The 20643-nt window shown below is 48.5% G+C and overlaps 1 protein-coding gene across 4 annotated transcripts; it reads left to right on the forward strand.

Moving 5' to 3' along the window:
• The first annotated feature begins 220 nt into the window (after positions 1-220).
• Pld2 (phospholipase D2) lies at positions 221-20219 on the forward strand. 4 transcript variants are annotated; one of them, XM_045158661.1, is made up of 25 exons: positions 221-306; positions 847-959; positions 1048-1178; positions 1283-1425; positions 1822-1927; positions 2011-2076; positions 2200-2258; positions 2366-2458; positions 2537-2689; positions 3404-3553; positions 11769-11852; positions 11984-12062; positions 12697-12807; positions 12957-13127; positions 14017-14143; positions 14324-14442; positions 14529-14642; positions 14745-14849; positions 15060-15148; positions 15251-15364; positions 15672-15721; positions 15957-16091; positions 16296-16449; positions 19078-19192; positions 19442-20219. In XM_045158661.1, exons 2-25 carry the CDS (start codon positions 851-853, stop codon positions 19664-19666), a joined length of 2802 nt encoding a protein of 933 aa, XP_045014596.1. In that variant the 5' UTR covers positions 221-306; positions 847-850; the 3' UTR covers positions 19667-20219. The 4 variants fall into 4 exon arrangements, with proteins under 4 accessions (XP_045014596.1, XP_045014598.1, XP_045014597.1 ...); XM_045158663.1 differs by having other exon boundaries at positions 288-306; positions 850-959; XM_045158662.1 differs by lacking the exon at positions 221-306 and adding an exon at positions 372-741.
• The last annotated feature ends 424 nt before the right edge of the window (positions 20220-20643 follow it).

Consider the following 20643-nt stretch of genomic DNA (forward strand, 5'->3'; position numbering starts at 1 on the left):
AGGCGGACTCGCGGAACGGCCAGCCGCCCGCCTCCCTGGCCCCGGGCGCCCCGGGGAGTGGGCGTCTCCCGGGCGCGGGCGCGCGTGGGACGCAAGGCGGGCCGAGGGCGGCGGGGGCGGGGCGGGACTGACGCGCAGCCCGCGGAGGGGGAGGCCGAGGCCGTCCCGCCCCCGAGGGCAGGCCCGGATCCCGGGCCCGCCCCGGCCCCGGCCCCGGCCCTCTGGGGTGTGGGCTCTGGCTCCGGCTGCGTCCTGTTCCCTGTGCTCGCGAACCCGCGCGGGCGCCCGCCGCCGCCCGCAGCCCGGGTGAGGGGATCGGGAGGGCGCAGCGGGGGTCCCGGGCCCCGGAAGTCGGAGGGGGGGACGCGGACGGGCTGGAGCTGCCGGGCCTTCTGACTCCGCCAAACGCTCAGATTTCGGGGCTTCTCTCCCGGGCAGGGAGCACGTAACTTCCTCATTCCTGCCTGGACCCCTGCTTCCAGCTGGCCCGGCCCGACTTTTGCGCTCTGCTGGCCCCGAGGTCTCTCGACCATCAGGGGCTCCTCTCTACGGCTTCTTCGTTGTCCCAGTTCGGAGCCATTCTGGCCTGGCTGGATGTTTCCTTGGGTCCTGGATACATAATGGGAGGCGGGACTGAGGGGTTCTGGATGAAGGTTGGAGGGAGAGGATGGAGGTTGGAAGGGGTGGAAAGTGAGGGTCATCGGTCTACGATCAGAGGAAATCCGGAGTCAGTGGAGTGAGGTGGGTGGGGAGATGAGAATCGTGGGAGATGAGAACGGGGGTGGGGCTGGGCGCTTAGGATGGATGCAAGATTCTATGGGACTCCTCCCTGAGGAATTCTCATAGTAGGATGGCGGCAACTGAGGAGAACCTCTTCCCCTATGGAGACTACCTGGATTCCAGCCAGTTGAACATGGAACCAGATGAGGTTGACACTCTGAGGGAGGGAGAGGACCCAGGTAATGAGGGAATCTGGCCTCCAGGGAGGGGAGGTCAGAGGGCTGGGGCCTCCTGGAGTCAACATCCTTAGACTTTCTTTCCTCCTAGCTGACCGAATGCACCCCTTTCTGGCCATCTATGACCTTCAACCTCTGAAAGTGCACCCCTTGGTGTTTGCCCCTGGGGTTCCTGTCATGGCCCAGGTGGTGGGCACAGAAAGATACACCAGTGGATCCAAGGTGGTTGGACTGGTACCAGGGAACGGGGCGGAAGGAGGTCTGGCCACGTTGGAGGGCTGTCATCCAGCCAGGAGACATAACTTTTCAGTTTCTCACGCTCCCAGGTGGGAACCTGCACTCTCTATTCTGTTCGCTTGACTCATGGTGACTTTACCTGGACAACCAAGAAGAAGTTCCGTCATTTCCAGGAGCTGCATCGGGACCTCCAGCGACACAAAGTCTTGATGAGTCTGCTCCCTCTGGCTCGGTGAGGGCGACCATACTGCTTCCTGTGAAGGGCAAGTGCCCTTCATCCAGTGGCAGCCATCACTCCTGACTGCCCGTCTCACTCCAAGCCACAAACTCTTCACTCAGGCACTGTCCTCCCTACCAGCTGTGCTGCTGACCCCCTTCTCTGGCTCTAGTTCCCAGGAAACTTTCACAGCTCAGTTTTCCCTGTCCATGGTTCTGTGCAAGTATGTTAGCTGGGCTGGATGCCCATAATGCCCTTGGCAACATCCCCGTCCTCTTGTCTCCATTCCCAGGGTAGAGAGCCTTCTTTTTGCCAGCCTCAGGCCTCCTCCCTCTTCCAAGGCCCCATCTCCAATGTTTCAGGCATCTAGCCTACTGGCTGTTACCCAAGCTTTGCCCATCTCTTCCGCAGCTTTGCTGTAGCCCATTCTCCAGCCCGAGAGGCAGCCAATGCAGAGATGCCTTCTCTACCCCGAGGAGGTCCTGAGGGCTCCGCTAGACATGCAGCTAGCAAGCAGGTATGACCAAACACCAGGTCCTCTGAGAATGCGTGCAGTGTGCAAAAGGTTTTGGCCCACCTGTGTCTCTTCCCTCCCTTTAGAAATATCTGGAAAATTACCTCAACCGCCTCCTGACCATGTCTTTCTACCGCAATTACCATGCCATGGTAAGGTTTTGGGTCTGGACAGCTGGGTTTTGAGGTGGAGCAGGATCATCAGACCCATGGGGGACAAAGGGGCTGAGGGACTGGAAGCCAAGTCTCTACCTGAGCTTGTTTCTTCCTTTGTAGACAGAGTTCCTGGAAGTTAGTCAACTCTCCTTTATCCCAGACCTTGGCTCCAAGGGACTGTGAGTGTTCTGCTGATATCACTCTCCATCTCTCTGCTTGAGTATGAAGCAAGTGGTGCAGGTGTCCCAAGTCCCCTTTCAGCTTCTCCCCCTGATTGTCCTTGCAGGGAAGGGGTGATCCGGAAGCGCTCTGGTGGGCATCGTGTTCCTGGGCTCACCTGTTGTGGCCGAGATCAAGTTTGTTATCGCTGGTCCAAGAGGTGAAGGCTGGAGCTGAGCAGGGGACAGTGGGTGGGGTGAAGAGGGCAGGGGGAACACACTGAGACCTTCCACTCCAGGTGGCTGGTGGTGAAGGATTCCTTCCTGCTGTACATGTGTCTGGAGACTGGCACCATCTCATTTGTTCAGCTCTTTGACCCTGGCTTTGAGGTCCAAGTGGGGAAAAGGAGCACCGAGGCACGATATGGGGTGCGAATTGACACCTCCCACAGGTAAAGCTTCCCTGGTGTGAAAGCCAGGGGATAAACAGCTGTTTGTGGCCCTGAAGGGAGTTGAACAGGGGAGACCGTGTAGGAAGAGCAAGGCTTTCCACCCTGACCCAGCCACAGGTTTTATTTACTTATTTTTGAGGTAGCGTCTCACTCTAGCTCAGGCTGACCTGGAATTCACTATGTCATCTCAGAGTGGCCTTGGAACTCTCAAGGACTCCCCACCTCTGCCTCCTGGGATTAAAGGCATGTGCCACCATGGCCGGCCAGTCACAGTTTTGAACCAGGGAACTAATCCAGCTGTATGCTTAGGGTGCTTCTTAGTGTAAGGGCCTAGAGAACAAGGGTTTGCAATAAGCCTGAGAAGGGTCCTCAATAAAAATGAAAGGGAGGCAGTCTGGACTTTATAGTGAGACTCTGTCTCAAAAGAAAGGAAAGAAGAAAGAGGAAGGGAAGAAGGAAGGAAAGGGAAGGGAGGGGTGGGAAGGAAGGCTCTACTTACTTATTCAGTAAACTTGGAATGCCTGGTACAGTACTGGTTGCTGGGAGCTCAACTGTGAATAAAGCAGATACATGCCCTGTGTCTATGGAGTCTTCATCAGAAACTTAGGACGGAATTAGGAAAAGATGAAGGCCAAAAGGTGTGGGGAGGTCTCTGGGTAAAACTATAGGTATAGAGGAGGAGAATTAGTGGTATATCTCCTTTTTACTGTCCAGGTCTCTGATTATCAAGTGCAGCAGTTACCGGCAGGCACGGTGGTGGGGCCAGGAGATCACTGAGCTGGCACAAGGGCCAGGCAAAGACTTTCTACAGCTGCACCGGCACGACAGCTATGCCCCACCCCGGCCTGGGACCTTGGCCCGGTGGTGAGACACTGATGTCCCTTCTGAGCTAATATGTGGCTTTCTTGACATCTTTGGTTTTCTCTGAAACTGACCCTCTCTTTTATATCCTCTGATTTCAGTGACCCTGCTTTGATATCTCTTAATCTCTCAGAGACCCCATTACCTCTTTAACCACATTGATTTTTAATAACATATTTTATTTTTATTTATTTATTGTTCCAATTTTAGTATATGTGTTGCCGAAGCAAGCACTATTTATTTATTTGAGAGGGAAAGAGGCAGAGAGAGAAAGAAAGAGTGGGCATGCCAGGGCATCCAGCCATTACAAATGAACTCCAGATGCATGTGCCACCTTGTGCCTCTGGCTTATGTTGGTCCTGGGGAATCAAACCTTGGTCCTTTGGCTTTGCAGGCAAATGCCTTAACCCCTAAGCCATCTCAACAGCCCTTTTAAAACATTTTTTAAAAAATTTCTTTGCAAGCAGGGAGAGAAAGAGAATGGGCATATGAAGGCCTCTTGCCAATGCTAACAAACTCGAGATGCGTGTGCATCTGGCTTTATGTGGGTACTAAGGAATCATACCCAGACGGCAAGGTTTGTAAGTAAGTGCCTTTAACTACTGAGCCATCTCTCCAGCCTCACATTGATTAGCCTCCCCCCCTCCCCCACTTAGCAATCTCTTCTGACACTTTGCCTCTCTAACTCATGACATTTTAAACCACGGGGGACCCTCTCAGTTTATGATCTCTTCAAATCTCTCTGGTTTGTTCTTTCACTTAAATACTTAATAAGCATTTGCTAAGCACATGCTATATGCTAGTCCACTACTGGTAATAAGACACAGGCTTCTCTGGTTTAGGGAAAGATGTGATCTAATCATAAAACAATGTAACCTTGCTACACTGGTGGTAGATTAGGGAAAGGGTGCATAGAGGGGGAGCGTCTGCCTCAAACAGGAAATGTCAGGACAGGCTTCCAGAAAGCATAGCCCCAAAGTTTGCTTTAACAAAATAAAGAAAATGGGGTAGGGCAGTCCAGGAAGAGAACCCAGAAAAATTGTGGTATGTAGGGGAATAGACAACTGACTGTGGCTACCTAGTCAGGAGGAGCAGTCAGCAGCCTGGGAGTCAACAGCATCCAATTTTGTAGGGTGGAGCATGCTAAACCAAGGAGGTTGAACTTGATCATAAGTAGACAGATGAAGCATGAAGGAAATTTTTTTCTTGGAGGTGGTGTTGCAATTGTATTTTATTTTTGCAGTATTGAGGACTGAACTTGGGGTGTCACACATACTAGGCAACCACTACCACTAAGCTATATTCTACCCATCCACAATACACACACTTTAGTTGTTATTTTTTTTCAAATTTTTATTAACAACTTCCATGATTATAAAAAATATCCCATGGTAATACCTTCCCTCCCCCAACTTTCCCCTTTGAAACTCCATTCTCCATCATATCCCCTCCGCATCTCAATCTAGTTATTTTTTGTGTGACCAGGTCTGAACATAGCCCAGGTTGACCGTGGGTATTCCATCCCCTTGCCTCAGTCTCCTCAGTAGCTGAGATGATAGATCTTCACCATCAGACTTGAAAGTTTTGTGCAGCCCCAGGCTAGCCTGAAGCTCACTATGTAACTGACCTTGAATTCTTCCTGATTCTCTTACCTCTACCTCCCAAGTGCTGCAAATTCATATGTGTGCCACCATTCCTGGCTTTATATTCTTTGGGGACAAGTTCCTTGGCCTAGAAGTCACTATGTAAACCAAGTTGGTCTCAAACTTGAAGCCATTCTCCTCTGTCTTCTGAGAGCTAGGATCACAGGTGTGTGTCACAATACCCGGCTAAGCTTTTTTTTTTTTAAAAAAAAATTAATTAAATAATAGTCACAGGCTGGAGAAATGGTTCAATGGTTAAATGAGCTTCCTGTGCAAACATGAGGGCCTGGGAGGGGATGGAGCACTGAGATCACCTGAGTTCGAATCTTCAGAACCTTCAGGACTCACATAAACAGCTGGGCTATGTCACACACACCTGTAACCCCAGTCCTGTGAGGAGAAGAGACCGGAGAATTTGCTAGGGTTGGCAAACAGCAAGTTTCAGAATTAGTAAGAGACTATTGTAAGGAAAAACTAGGTAGGTGGGTAATGAAAGGGGGCATCCAACTTTTTCTTCCAGTTACTGCAAGTGGGTACGTGGGGAGTCACATTGGCACATATATGTGCATATACCACACATCCTACACACCACACATACTGTGATTATGCAAAAAAAAAGGTAATAATAGCCATAATTTTCCCAGGGTCACACATCTTTTGAATAGTGAAAACTGGAATTTGAACATAAGCAATTTAGGGAAGATGGCTCTTGGCCCCACTCCTAGACTGCTAGAAGTCAAAGTGAAGGGTTCCAGTTCGGTGGTGCCTATCACCATTGAAGCCCTGGATTTGATCCTAACACTCAAAAAAAAAAAAAAAAAAAAGGTCAGTATGTTGAGTAAAAGTTAATTAAAGTTAGATGTGGTAAGCACAACTGTAAGTTCTGCACTTGGGAAACTGAAGCAAGAGGGTTGCCACAAATTCAAGGCCAACCTAGACTATATAGAGTACCAAGTCATCCAGGGCAAGATCTTGTATCAAATTTTTAAAAATATCCACTTACTGCTTAACTCTGTACCCCACCCCCACTCTTATACGGCCTCCCAACAATCCATTTCTCTTCTCAGAAGTAAACCATGGCAACAGGGGTGATATTTGTTCTCTTCCATAGTTTTCTTTATATTTGCATATGTGCCTACATGTTACTTTTTAAAATATTTATTTATTTATTATTTGAGAGAGAGAGAGGCAGACAAAGAGAGAATGGGCACACCAGGGCCTCCAGTCACTGTAAAGGAACTCCAAATACATGTGTCACCTTGTGCATCTGGCTTACATGGGTCCTGGAGAACCAAGCCTGGGTCCTTTGGCTTTGCAAGCAAATGCCTTAACTGCTAAGCCATCTCTCCAGCTCCCCCCTTTTTTTCTTTCTTTTTTTTGAGGTAGGGTTTCACTCTAATGCAGGCTTTCCTGAAACTCATTCTGTAGTCCCAGGCTGGTCTCAATCAAATTCAGTGATCCTCCTACCTCTGCCTCCCTTGCACTCCCATGCCCAGCCACCTGTTAGATAATGCACCCTCTTTTGCAACTTATTTTTTCCACTTAACATGTGTGTCATAGATTTTACATTTAGGTGGTTTTCCATCTTTCACTCTTGCAGATAATGCTACCATAAACACAATCTCTCCTAAGAATTTAGAACACAGCCAGGCATAGTATTGCATACCTTTAATTGCAGCACTTGGGAGGCAGAGATAGGAGGATGGCCATGAGTTTGAGGCTACCCTGAGGCTACATAGTAAATTCCAGGTCAGCCTGGGCTAGAGTGAAACCTTACCTCAAAAAAAAAAAAAAAAAGGGTGGGGGCTGAAGATATGGCTTAGTGGTTAAGGCATTTGTCTGCAAAGCCAAAGGACTCAGGTTTGATTCCCCAGGACCCACATAAGCCACATGCACAAAGGGCACATGCATCTGGAGTTCCTTTGCAGTGGATGGAAGCCCTGGCATGCCCATTCTCTCTCTGTCTCTCTTCTCTCTATCTCTCTTGCTCTCTGCTTGCAAATAAATAAATAATTTTTAAAAAGGAATTTAGAACACATATGTATTCCTAGAAATACAATCACTATATGTATTTGATGGCACTAACAAATGCTACTAACTGAAGAGATGGCTCAATGGTTAAGTGCACTTCCTGCACCAACATGAAGGCCTGAGGGGCCCTGAGACTGCCTGAGTTCAAATCTGTAGATTCCACATAAAATCCCTGGTCAGAGCCATGTTCCTATAACCCCAGTCTCACAGGGGAGTTGAGACCTGAGAATTGTTGGAGCCTGGTAAGCTCTGGAAACAGTAAAAAGTGACTCTGGCCCAAAATAAGACCAGGTAGAAGAGCAATGGAGTGGGGCACCTCATGTTTCTCTGTGGTCACCCCAAGTGAGCAACTCCTACCCCACCCTGCTCCTATCACAGACAAGTATATGGGCACCTCAAGCACATATACATGTACATACACCACAGATATTCCCATTACATGCACTCCATCACACATAGAAACAAAACTAATAAGAATTGTATTGAAAAACTTATAAAGAGTATATGAGATACTGCTTCAAAAAAAAAAAAAAAAGCCACTCAGGAAGCAGAGGTAGAAGGATCACAGTGAGTTTGAGGCCACCCTGAGACTACATAGTGAATTCCAGGTCAGCCTGGCCTAGAGGGAGACCCTACCTCAAAAAGAAAAAGAAAAAAAGCCAGGTGTGATGGCACTTGGGAGGTAGGAGGATCATTGTGAGTTCAAGGCCAGCCTGGGCTAGAGTGAGATCATACCTAGAAAAAAAAGTGTATGTTGTGCTGGTATATAACTCAGTGGCAGAGCACTTACATAGAGTGCAAAGGCACTAGGTTTGACCCCCAGCACCACAAAGAAAAGTATGTGAATTTGTGCACATTAATATATATTTTTGAGGTAGGTTCCCTAGTCCAGTATGACCTGGAATTCACTTTGTAATCTCAGGGTGGCCTCAAACTCATGGCAATCCTCCTACTTCTGCCTCTCAAGTGCTAGGATTAAAGGTGTACACCACCACACACATCTTATTTTTAAATAATTAATTAATTTATTTATTTGAGAGAGAGAAAGAGGCAGATATATATAGAGAGTATGGGCACACCAGACCTCTAGCCACTGCAAATGAACTCGAGATGCATGTGCCACCTTGTCCATCTGGTTTACATAGCTACTGGGGAATTGAACCTAGGTTCTTAGGCTTCACAGGCAAGTGCCTTAACTAAGCCATCCCCAGCTCCATTTTGGATTTGGGGGGGTGTTTCTTTTCGAGGTAGGGTCTCACTCTAGCCCAGGCTGACCTGGAATTCACTCTGTAGTCTCAGGGTAGCCTTGAACTCACAGTAATCCTCCTACCTCTGCCTCCTGAGTGCTGGGATTAAAGGCATGTGCCACCACGCATGGCTTCCCCCAGCCCTATTATTTATATATATATATATATATATATATATATATATATATATATATATATATATATTTTTTTTTTTTTTTTTTTGGTTTTTTGAGGTAGGGTCTCACTCTGGTCCCGGCTGACCTGGAATTAACTCTGTAGTCTCAGGGTGGCCTTGAACTCAAGGCGATCCTCCTACCTCTGCCTCCCGAGTGCCGGGATTAAAGGTGTGCGCCACCACGCCCGGCCTATTTTATATTTTGATGGATACTGCCAAATTGTCTTCTAAAAAGTCATGGCAGTCTACAGCCATACCACCCTGAACATCTAAAAAGTCATGGTGGCCTATGCATGTACCTGAAGGCTGAGAAGGAGGACTGCAAATTCAAGGCCATTCAAGGCACAACCACAGCTGGAGGGCAAGGACCAACACCCCAAATTCCACATGTACGCACACATCATACACACACTAGAGGAATAGAAGGGAAGGAAGGGAGAGCCAAGAGGACCTTGATCCCAGCACTTGGGAGGCAGAGGTAGAGGGATTGCTGTGAGTTTGAGCCTGAGACTACAGAGTGAGATCCAGGTCAGCCTGGGCTAGAGTGAGACCCTACCTCGAAAAAAAATGTTGGGCTGGAGGGATGGCTTTGCAGTTAAGGTGCTTGCCTGCAAAACCAAAGGACCCAGGTTCAATTCTCCAGGACCCATGTAAGCCAGATGCACAAGGTGGTGCATGCATCTGGCGTTCATCTGCAGCAGCTGAAGGCCTTGGTGCACCCATTCTCTTTCTCTTTCTCTCTGTGCTTCTTTCTCTCAAATAAATAAATAAAAATAAAAAGTTAATAATCAATATTAATTCCTATGGTCTGTGAGAATATCCATTTCTGCATATGCCACTATTGTGTATTACCAATGGTTTTCATTCCATTTATTACTTATTTATTTATATTCTTATTGATGGGATGGCTTAGCAGTTAAGGTGCTTACCTGGAAAGCCAAAGGACCCAGGATCGATTCCCCAGGACCCATATAAGCCAGATGTACAAGGGGGTACACACATCTGGAGTTTGTTTGCAGAGGCTGAAGGTCCTGGCATGCCCATTTGCGCTTTCTCTCTCTGTCTATCCCTCTTTCTCTATCTCAAATAAATAAAATAAAAATATTCTTATTTATTTGCTAGAGAGAGAATATGGGCACAACAGGGCTTCTTGCCACTGCAAAGGAACTATATGCATGTGCCACATTGTGTGCCTGGCTTTACATGGGTGCTAGGGAATGGAATCCAGGTGGTAGGTTTTGTAAGCAGGCATCTTTAACCCCTGAGCCATCTCTCCAGTCCTTTTTTGGGGAGGGTGTTTCAAGATAAGGTCTTGTTCTAGCCCAGGCTGACCTGGAATTCATTATGACTCAGGCTGGCCTCAAACTCAGCAGTCCTCCTACCTCTGCCTCCTGAGTGCTGGAATTAAAGGTGTGTACCACCATGCCTGGCTCCCTTTTCCTTCCTTCCTTCCTTCCTTTCTTTCTTTCTTTCTTTCTTTCTTTCTTTCTTTCTTTCTTTCTTTCTTTTTTTTGTGTCCTTCCTCTTTTATTTTTAAATTTCATTTATTTATTTGTGTTGTTTGTTTGTTTTGAGGTAGGGTTTTGCTCTAACCTAGGCTGACCTAGAATTCAATATGTATTCTCAGGGTGGCCTTGGACTCATGGTGATCCTCCTACATCTGCCTCCTGAGTGCTGGGATTAAAGGCATGTGCCACCACACCTGGCTCCTTTTTATTTCTTTTTAAATTTTATTTATTTATTTATTTGAGGGCGACAGACAGAGAGAGGAAGAGGCAGAGAGAGAGAGAGAATGGGCACACCAGGGCCTCCAGCCACTGCAAATGAACTCCAGACGCGTACACCCCCTTGTACATCTGGCTAACGTGGGTCCTGGGCAATCGAGCCTCGAACCAGGGTCCTTAGGCTTCACAGGCAAGCACTTAACCTCTAAACCATCTCTCCAGCCCCCGCCTTTTTATTTCTTGAGACAAGGTCTCATTTTGTGTTCCAGGCTGGCCTTGAGCTTATAGAAATCCTCCTGCCTCAGCCTTCAGAGAGCTAGGATTACAGATAAGAGCCAGCTTACCCAACAGAATACAGAGTTTTAAAAATTTAATTTTGTTGTAAATGTATGTATTATATGTGCATATATATTACAGGGCGAGGTAGTGCTGGGGTAGAACCCCAGCCCTAATCTCTTCTATTCCTCTTCTTTCTTCTTTCTCAGCCTCTTCTTATTATTTTTCTTCTTCTTCTTTTTGGTTTTTCAAGGCAGGGTTTGACTTTAACTCAGGCTGATCTGAAATTCACTATGTATTCTTAGGCTGGCCTCGAACTCATGGCAATCCTCCTACCTCTGCCTCCTGAGTGCTGGGATTAAAGGTATGCGCCACCATGCCCGGCTTTTTATTTGTTTTTCAAGGTAGCGTCTCACTCTAACTCAGGCTGACCTGGAATTCACTATGTAGTCTCAGTGTGGCTTTGAACTCACAGTGATCCTCCTACCTCTGCCTCCCAAGTGCTGGGATTAAACACATGTGCCACCACATCCGGCCATCTCTTCTTATTCTTTTGGTGGTGTTGCTGTGTAGCCCAGGCTTGTCTCAGAAACTCAGCAATCCTCCTGCTTCAGCCTCCCAAGTGTGGGGATTACAGGCATATTTACTGTACCCTGCTCTAATTTCTTTCTTTCGCCCACTCTCCCTTCCTTCCCTCTCTCCCTCCCTTCCTTCTTTCCTTCCTTTCTTGGTTTTTCAAGGTAGGGTTTCACTCTAGTTCAGGCTGACCTGGAATTCACTATGTAGTCTCAGGCTGGCCTCAAACTCACAACAATCCTCCTACCTCTGCCTCCTAAGTGGTGGATTAAAGGTGTGCACTACCACACCCCACTTTTCTGAAGGTCTTTTATGTAGTTGATTTCTTTATTTTGTTATGTCTTATATCATTTGTCTTCAGCTTCTACTGGCAGACTGTACTGGTAAATCACACTTGATAATCTTTGACATTCTCTAACCTCTCTGATCATTCCTGATCTCTGCCCCTGCTGTCAACTCTGACCCATGACTGTCCTCCGATCTTCACTCTCCAGAGCTCTCTGGCTTTTGATTGCCCTGACCTCCTTGGCTTGGCCTCCCTCTCAGGTTTGTGAATGGGGCAGGTTACTTTGCTGCCGTGGCAGATGCCATTCTACGAGCACGGGAGGAGATTTTCATCACAGACTGGTGGTGAGTAGGGACAGGCCCATGCAAGAAGGGGCCAGGGCAGAGCCTCTGGCAGCGCAGCATACAGGGTCAGGGGAGGAGCAGCTGGTGGTCCAAAGCTTAGCTTGCCCCTCACTCCTTGCCCTTCATCCTAGGTTGAGTCCTGAGATTTTTCTGAAGCGTCCAGCTCATTCAAATGACTGGAGACTGGACATTATGCTTAAGAGGAAGGCGGTAAGGAACGCAGTCAGACTAGGAGGCATGGTGGGGCTACCTGTGGGTGGAAGTTAAGTAGAAGGACTGTGGCATGGGAGAAGGTTGGGGATCTGAGATTTTAGTAATAGAAAATGGAAATGTGCTTAGTGTAGTCAAACAGCACTTCCTAACTGCTTCCCGTACTGTCATAGACTTCTCTGCCACTACTTGAACACTCTTTTGTGTTGTCTGGGAGTGTATATGTCTCTCTCTTTTTCTGGACAAACTAACATCATGAGTTCTAGTACAAAGCATAGAGTCTGTCATGTAGGGAGCATCTGTGGGTGCTGATGGATCAGAGGAAGGGTACACAGATGATGGGGGTGGACATAGTGGAAAGAGAGATGGATGGAAGGATGCGGCTTGTAAAGGTGGAGGTATAGAGAATGGGTAGCAAGGTCGATTATGAGGGCGAGTAGGATGATGAGTACATATTGCGATAACTGGATAGATAAGGAAGGTGGGAGAGGGTGAGTAGACAGATGACATGGGCTCTGTGTTTGCTGCAAGCATCAAGGTAGGGTGGAGAACCATACAGGAATCCCAAGTATGGGAAGGAGGAAAGGACATTGTGGGAGAGGCACTAGGATCTGGTTTTCCCACTTGCCACCAGGAAGAAGGTGTCCGTGTGTCTGTCCTGCTGTTTAAGGAAGTGGAATTGGCCTTGGGCATCAGCAGTGGCTATACCAAGAGGACTCTGGTGCTGCTACACCCCAACATAAAGGTGACATGCAGGCCTTCAAGGCCCTCCCACAGTGCAGCCACTTTCCACTGTCTTACCCCTCTTCTCTGGAAGGTCTTGTCCTTCCATCTTTCCCTACTCTGTCTTCCCACCTAAACCCACCTCTATGTACTCTTCCATACTTGCTATAGGTGATGCGCCACCCAGACAATGTGACATTGTGGGCTCATCATGAGAAGCTTCTTGTGGTCGACCAAGTGGTGGCCTTCCTGGGGGGGCTAGATCTTGCCTATGGCCGCTGGGATGACCTGCACTACCGGTTGACTGACCTTGGAGATTCCTCTGGATCAGTTGTTTCACAAGTAATTCCCCCAGGCCTTTCTGAGCTCTCCCAAACCCAGCTGCCCTAAATTCACATCCCTTTCCTCTAGTCATTCCAGGCCCTGCCAGCCTGCAGTGCCTCAGCCTTTCTGAGAACCTAGGAGCCTATTATCGCTGTCAGTTTTATTTTATTTATTTTATTTTACTTAGGTTTCTTTTCAAGGTAAGGGTCTCTAGTCTAGGCTGACCTGAAACTCACTCTGACGTCTCATGCTGGCCTCGACATCATGGTGATCTTCCTATTTCTGCCTCCCAAGTGCTGGGATTAAAGGCTGCATCACCACACCCAACAGTTGTTCTTTTTGAGACAGGGTTTGGCCACATAGCCCAGGCTAGCTTCAAATTTGCAATCCTACTGCTTCAATTTCCTGAGTGCTGGGATTACAAGCATGTGCCACCATGTCTGGTCAAGAACCCACTTTGAAAATACTGTAACCGGCAGTTTGGAGGTTGTGGGAAACAGATTTCAAGTTTGAGGCCAGCCTGGGTTGCATAGCAAGTCCCTGTTTCAAAAAGAAAGAAAGGAAGGAAAGAAAGAGAAGAAGAAGCCAGAGCCGGGTATGGTGGTGCACGCCTTTAATCCTAGCACTCGGGAGGCAGAGGTAGGAGGATACCGTGAGTTCCAGACCAGCCTGGGACTACAGAGTGAATGTCAGGTCAGCCTGGGCTAGAGTGATACACTACCTTAAACAGCCAATTAAAATAAAAACATTCTAACCCAGTCCCTTGCCATTTCTACAACCCCAGGTGCAGTTGTTTTAGTCCTTGTCTTTGTATCTCTCACTCACTGTTTCAACGCTCTTCTCTTCTCTTTGACTGGCTTTGTATGACCCCTTGCCTTGCCCTGGGCTTGGCGTGTTCTGCCTACAGACTCCCACCCCGGGCCCAGACTCTGCAACCACCCCAGACCTCTCTCATAACCAGTTCTTTTGGCTGGGCAAGGACTATAGCAATCTCATCGCCAAGGACTGGGTACAGCTGGACCGGCCTTTTGAAGGTGAGGCTCCCCTCTCCTAGGCCTCTAGGAGCCGTTAGCTGGGGCAGAGGTGTAGCCTGAGAAGTAGATTTAATGGTTCAAGGACAGTGTGACTTTCCCTGTGGAAGACTCCTCTTCCTTGCTTCAAGTAACTCCAACACACCAGTCCTGACAGTTCCCCTGACTCCCCTGGGACTTCAGATTTCATTGATAGGGAAACCACTCCCAGGATGCCATGGCGAGATGTTGGAGTGGTTGTTCACGGCTCAGCAGCCCGGGATCTTGCCCGGCACTTCATCCAACGCTGGAACTTCACCAAGGTGCTCACCCCTCTATAGGAGTTGGAGGGAGAGAGGGCACCAGGCTCTGCTGGCCTCCTGCTGATTCTGCTATTTCTTGACCTCAGACCATGAAGGCCAAGTACAAGACACCCATGTATCCCTACCTGCTGCCCAAGTCTACCAGCACTGCAAACCAGCTCCCTTTCACACTCCCAGGCGGGCAAAGCACCACTGTACAGGTGATGCTTCTGACTCAGCCATCCCCTCCCTCCACTCTCCCTGAGAGTCCCCCAGTGCCCCTTCTTGGCTTAGGAACCACATCATAGTCACCATCCCACTAGGTCTTGAGGTCTGTGGACCGATGGTCAGCAGGGACTTTGGAGAGCTCGATCCTCAACGCTTACCTGCACACCATCAGAGAGAGCAAGCACTTCCTATACATTGAGGTCTGACTGGGGCAGAGGGTTGGGGAAAACGAATGGAAAGGCTGTCCCAGAGGAGAGACTGAGGATGTCAGTGGGCTCACCCTGAGGGAGCTGGTGTGTCTGGGCTTAGAACAAATGTCAGGCCCGGGAATGGAAACAGAAGCTGGGAGCTGAGAACAGGGACCAGGGACATGGGCCAGGTTGCTGAGGTCTCTTTGGTTCCTGCCTCAGAATCAGTTCTTCATTAGCTGCTCAGATGGACGCACTGTCCTGAACAAGGTGGGCGATGAAATTGTGGATAGAATCCTGAAAGCGCACAAGTAAGGTGGGCCGTTGCAAAGGTGGGGATGGTGGGCATGGTTTAAGCTCTGCCGGCATTCTGTCGCTCAGAGTGGCATTCCTCTGACTGCTTCCCTCCTCAGACAGGGCCAGTGTTTCCGAGTCTACGTGCTTTTGCCCTTGCTCCCTGGTTTTGAGGGTGACATCTCCACAGGGGGTGGTAACTCCATCCAGGCCATTCTGCACTTCACTTACAGGTAAACACCCTAGCCAGTCTCTCTGCCTTTCATGGCCCCACCTAACCCATGATTCTCCTACCTGTTTAATCCCTTCCTGTTGCCTCTCTCCTGACTCCTCCCCTACTCCTCCCCTCAACCTCCACCTCCCTAGTCTTTCTTTTTTTCTTTTCTTTCTTTTTTTGCTTTGGTTTTCGAGGTAGGGCTTCACTCTAGCCCAGGCTGACCTAGAATTCACTATGTCTCAGGGTGGCCTCAAACTCACAGTGCTGGCATCAAAGGCATGCGCCACCAACACCTGGCTTCCCTCGTGTTTCTTTTCTTTCAGAACACTATGTCGTGGGGAGTATTCAATTCTACATCGTCTCAAAGCAGCCAGTGAGTGCTGGGGACTGAAACTAAAGCCCAGACCCCTGGGGGGGAAGAAAGAGGTGGTCATTTTTTTTCATGTTTCAGGTAACTCACACCACAGATAGCCTCTCACTGCAGGGATAAGTGTACTGACTGGACTCTTGGCAGGGCTTCTGAGCTGAGAAGGGTAGGACAAGGTCCCATCTGTACACAGAAGACTTCTCTAACGTTACTGTCCCTTTTTCATCTCCCTTGTGCACAGTGGGGACAGCATGGCGGGATTACATTTCTATATGTGGGCTTCGCACTCATGGAGAACTGGGTGGGCACCCAATCTCAGAGCTCATCTATATCCACAGCAAGATGCTCATTGCAGATGACCGGACAGTCATCATTGGTCAGTACTGGACCTGATCCCTTGCTGTCAACAGAAGAGGGTGGGCGGGACAAAGGGCTGAAGAGGGAGCAGATACTGCAGCTGAAGCTCAAGGATGGGGGGAGTTGCTCACAGGGTGGTCCTCTGGTGAGGACCTCTGGTGAGGCCTTGGCTGGTGGTCCTGTGGGCCCAGGTAAACAAAATGGATCCTCGTACGCACCCCAGGTTCTGCAAACATCAATGACAGGAGCTTGCTGGGAAAGCGGGACAGCGAACTAGCCATACTCATTGAGGACACAGAAATGGAGCCATCCCTCATGGATGGGGTGGAATACCAGGCGGGCAGGTTTGCCTTGAGTTTGCGGAAGCACTGCTTCAGGTAGGGATGGGTGGGGGAGTCCCAGGTGGAGATGGGGCAGTGGGAGGAGTTGGGTATGAGGGTGTTTTAGAGCTAATTCTGGAACTCTCTGTGCAGTTGGGGTATCAGCAAATTAGGAACACCAAAAAAATAAGGAAAGGACTGGAGAGATGTCTTAGTCATCAAGGCACTTGCCTACAAAGCCAAAGGACCCAAATTTGATTCTTCAGTACCCACATAAAGCCAGATGCACAAGTGAGCACATGCATCTGGAGTTCGTTTGCAGTGGCTAGGGGCCCTGGTGTGCCCATTCTCATTCTCTTTCTCTCTGCCTATTTCTCTTTCCCCCCCTCTTTGAAATAAATAGATAAAATGTTTTTTTTTTTAAATAAGGAAAAATATTTTTAATTGTTTTTTAAGGGGCTAGGAAAATGACTCAGTGGGTGGGGAAGGAAGTGCAGTTGCTTGCAAAGCCTGCCCACCTGGGCTCAATTCCTTAGCCATTCATGTAAGCCAGATGCAAAAAGTAGTGCAAGTGTCTGGCATTGGTTTGTAGCAGCAGGAGGCTTGGGTGTGCCCATACACACACGCACAAAATAAATGCATAAATAAATAAAATTTTTAAAGTATTTTATTTTTATTTATTTATTTGACAGAGAAGAGCGGGGGGGGGGGGAGAGAGAATAGGTGTACCAGGGCCTCCAACCACTGCAAATGAACTCCAGATGCGTATGCCTCTATGTGCATCTGGCTAACGTGGGTCCTGGGGAATTGAACCTGGGTCCTCTGGCTTTACAGACAAATGCCTTAACTGCTAAGCCATCCCTCCAGCCCAAGTAAATAAATTTTTAAAACTTGTTTTGTAAGCCAAGTACAGTGGTGCATACCTTTAATCCCAGTACTTGGGAGGCAGAGGTAGGAGGACTGATTTGAGTTCGAGGTTGCCCTGAGACTACATAGTGAATTCCAGGTCAGCCTAAGCTAGAGTGAGACCCTATCTTGAAAAACAAAAGAAAAAAATTGCTTTTTAAGCTAGGTATGGTGGGAGGCTAAATTAGGAGCATTGCTATGAATTCGAAGCCAGCCTGGGCTTAAGTGAGACCCAACCTCAAAAGCAAACAGCATTTAAAAAAAATTTTTTGTGTTCTTTATTTACTGGAGAATGACAGAAAGAGAAAGAGGGAGAGAGGGAGAGAACGGGCGCGCCTGGGCTTCCAGCCACTGCAAATGAACTCCAGACGCCTGCGCCCCTTGTGCATCTGGCTAACGTGGGTCCTGGGTAATTGAGCCTCGAACCGGTGTCCTTAGGCTTCACAGGCAAGCGCTTAACTACTAAGCCATCTCTCCAGCCCACAAACAGCATTTCTTTTGTTGTTTGTTATTTTGTTTTGAGACTGGGTCTAGCTATGTAGCCCAGGCTGGTCATGAACTCTTTTTTTTTTTTTTAACAAATCTTTTTTTGTTGTTTATTTTATTTATTTGAGAGTGATTGACACAGAGAGAAGCAGATAGATAAAGAATGGTTGAGCCAGGGCCTCCAGCCACTGCAAACGAGCTTACGAGCTTATGTGGGTCCTGGAGAATCGAGCCTTGAACTGGGGTCCTTAGGCTTCATAGTCAAGCACTTAACTGCTAAGCCATCTCTCTAGCCCTGGTCAGGAACTCTTGATTCTTCTGCCTCTGCTTCTTAAGCACTGAGATTAAAGGCCAACTAAAATAGTTTTTAAAATATTTAATTAATTTATCTGAGGGGGGAGAGGGAGGGAGGGAAAGGGTGTGTCAGGGCTGTAGCCATTGCAAACTAGATGCACGCACCAACTTACGCGTCTGGCATATGTGGGTACTAGGGAATCAAACCTGGGTCCTTAGGCTTTGTAGGCAAGTACCTTAACAGCTAAGCCATCTCTCCAGCCCTGTTTTTTTTGTTTTGTTTTGTTTTTTTGAGGTAGGGTCTCACTCTAGCCCAGGCTGACCAGGAATTCACTCTGTAGTCTCAGGGTAGCCTCGAACTCACAGTGATCCTCCTGCCTCTGCCTCCTGAGTGCTGGGATTAAAAGCATGAGCCACCACGCCTGGCTCTGCCCCCCACCTTTTAAATAAGATTTATTTTTATTTATTTATTTTGAGAGAAAGAGGCAGCAAGAGAGAGAAAGAAAATGGGTGTGCCAGGGCTTCTAGCCACAGCAAACGAACTCCAGAAGCATGTACCACCTTGTGGATCTTTCTTACTTTGTGTCCTGGGGAATTGAACCTGAGTCCTTTGGCTTTTCAGGCAAGTGCTACCCACCCGTTTTTTTGAGGCAGGTTCTCACTCTAGCCCAGACTGATGTAGAATTTACTTTGTAGTCCCAGTCTGGCCTTACCTCTGCTGGGATTAAAGGTGTGTGCCATCACACCTGGCAAGTCACATCTGTTTTGAAGTACTAGGTTCTCTAAGGATTTTTTTAAAAAAAATATTTGCATGCCAGGGCCTCTAGCCATTGCAAATGAACTCCAGACACATGTGCCACCATGTGTCTGGTTTACATGGGTTCTGGGGAATTGAACCTAGGTCCTTAGGCTTCACAGGCAAGCACCTTAACTGCTAAGTCATCTCTCCAGCCCTCTAAGGATCTTAACTTGGGCCCACTGGAACTCTTCCTTCCATAGTGTGGTACTCGGGGCGAATGCCCGACCAGATCTAGATCTCCAAGATCCTGTCTGTGATGACTTCTTCCAGTTGTGGCAAGATACAGCAGAGAACAACGCTAATATCTACGAGCAGGTGAGAGCTGAGGGAAGCTGGCCAGGGGAATTGATGGGTTATTCTGCTGAGGGTGGGTTGGAGAGAAACTCCATCACACTCATTCGTAGAAGGGAGGTGAGTGTCTAGGGAGTGTTTGCTATCAGGGGCTCAGTAGCTAAGGAGTACTAAGAGGTGGTGTAAGGAATGGGAAGGTCAGCTTACATGGCTCAGACTCTTAGGGGAGTCTCTCAGTCCTAACTGGCTGCCATGCCCTCCCTTCCATCCTAGATCTTCCGTTGTCTGCCATCCAATGCCACGCGTTCCCTGCGGACTCTCCGGGAGTATGTAGCCGTGGAGCCTCTGGCTATGGTCAGCCCTTCCTTGGCCAAGTCTGAGCTCATTCAGGTCCAGGGTCATCTAGTTCACTTCCCTCTTAAGTTTCTGGAGGATGAATCTTTACTTCCCCCACTGGGGAGCAAAGAGGGCATGATACCCTTAGAAGTGTGGACATAGCTGAGAATAGCAGAGATCACCAGCCGTGGGTCCCCACCATGCCTGGATCCTTGCCCTCAGCCTCCAGTTCTGAGGGCAGTGCCCTTTGATTTCTGGAGAGGAGGCTCCCAGAAGGGTACTAATGAACTCACAGAAGACCCTCACTTGAAAATTACCTGAAGGGGACACTCCCAAAGACTGGGGAGACAGGATAGGATTCTAGACAGATCTTCCTGCCACCCGGTTCAAACTGCTGCTCCAGAAAAGACTCACTCCAGCCAGGTTGCCTGGGGGTCAAGAGTCTTATTTCAGGAGGAGGGGTTTTTGCCCTCAACCTTCCTCATCTCATTCTTCCTCTTGCCCTTGGACCCCCTTCCTGCCCTAGGGCTTCTCTCAGCCCATTGCTGCCAATATGGAGGGAAGGATGAAGCCACTTTGGGCTACACAGCTCCCGTCAGTGGCGGGAGGACACACTAACTGCCTCCACCAGCCTGCTGACAGACACTAACTTTGTACCAGTTCATTAAGCATTTCATAAATAAAAGTGTAGAAAAGGCTCCTGCCTCTTAGTGGAGCTGAGTGTTCATCTTGGGTGCCCCCTCCCTGACTGCACAGGCATCCAGGCTCCTCACCTTCTCTCTGCCTCACTCTCTTCTTTCTCCTGTCTGCCTCTCTCTGCTTATTGTTTGTGTCTTCAGAGTTCAGTCCCTTGTGTTCATATAGTGCCGCCAAGGTGGGAGGAGGAGCTCAAGCCAGGACACCAGAGCCTTGGAGTGCAGCTGCCAGTGATAGGTATCCCTGAGGAGTCTGGATAAGCTTTTTTTCTTTCTTCCTTTTTTCCTTTTTTCCTTTTTTTTTTTTTTAATTAATTAATTTATTTATTTGAGAGCGACAGACACAGAGAAAGACAGATAGAGGGAGAGAGAGAGAGAATGGGCGCGCCAGGGCTTCCAGCCTCTGCAAACGAACTCCAGACGCGTGTGCCCCCTTGTGCATCT

This window comes from Jaculus jaculus, chromosome 9, assembly GCF_020740685.1.
Source record: "Jaculus jaculus isolate mJacJac1 chromosome 9, mJacJac1.mat.Y.cur, whole genome shotgun sequence".
Classification (NCBI taxonomy): Eukaryota; Metazoa; Chordata; class Mammalia; order Rodentia; family Dipodidae; genus Jaculus; species Jaculus jaculus.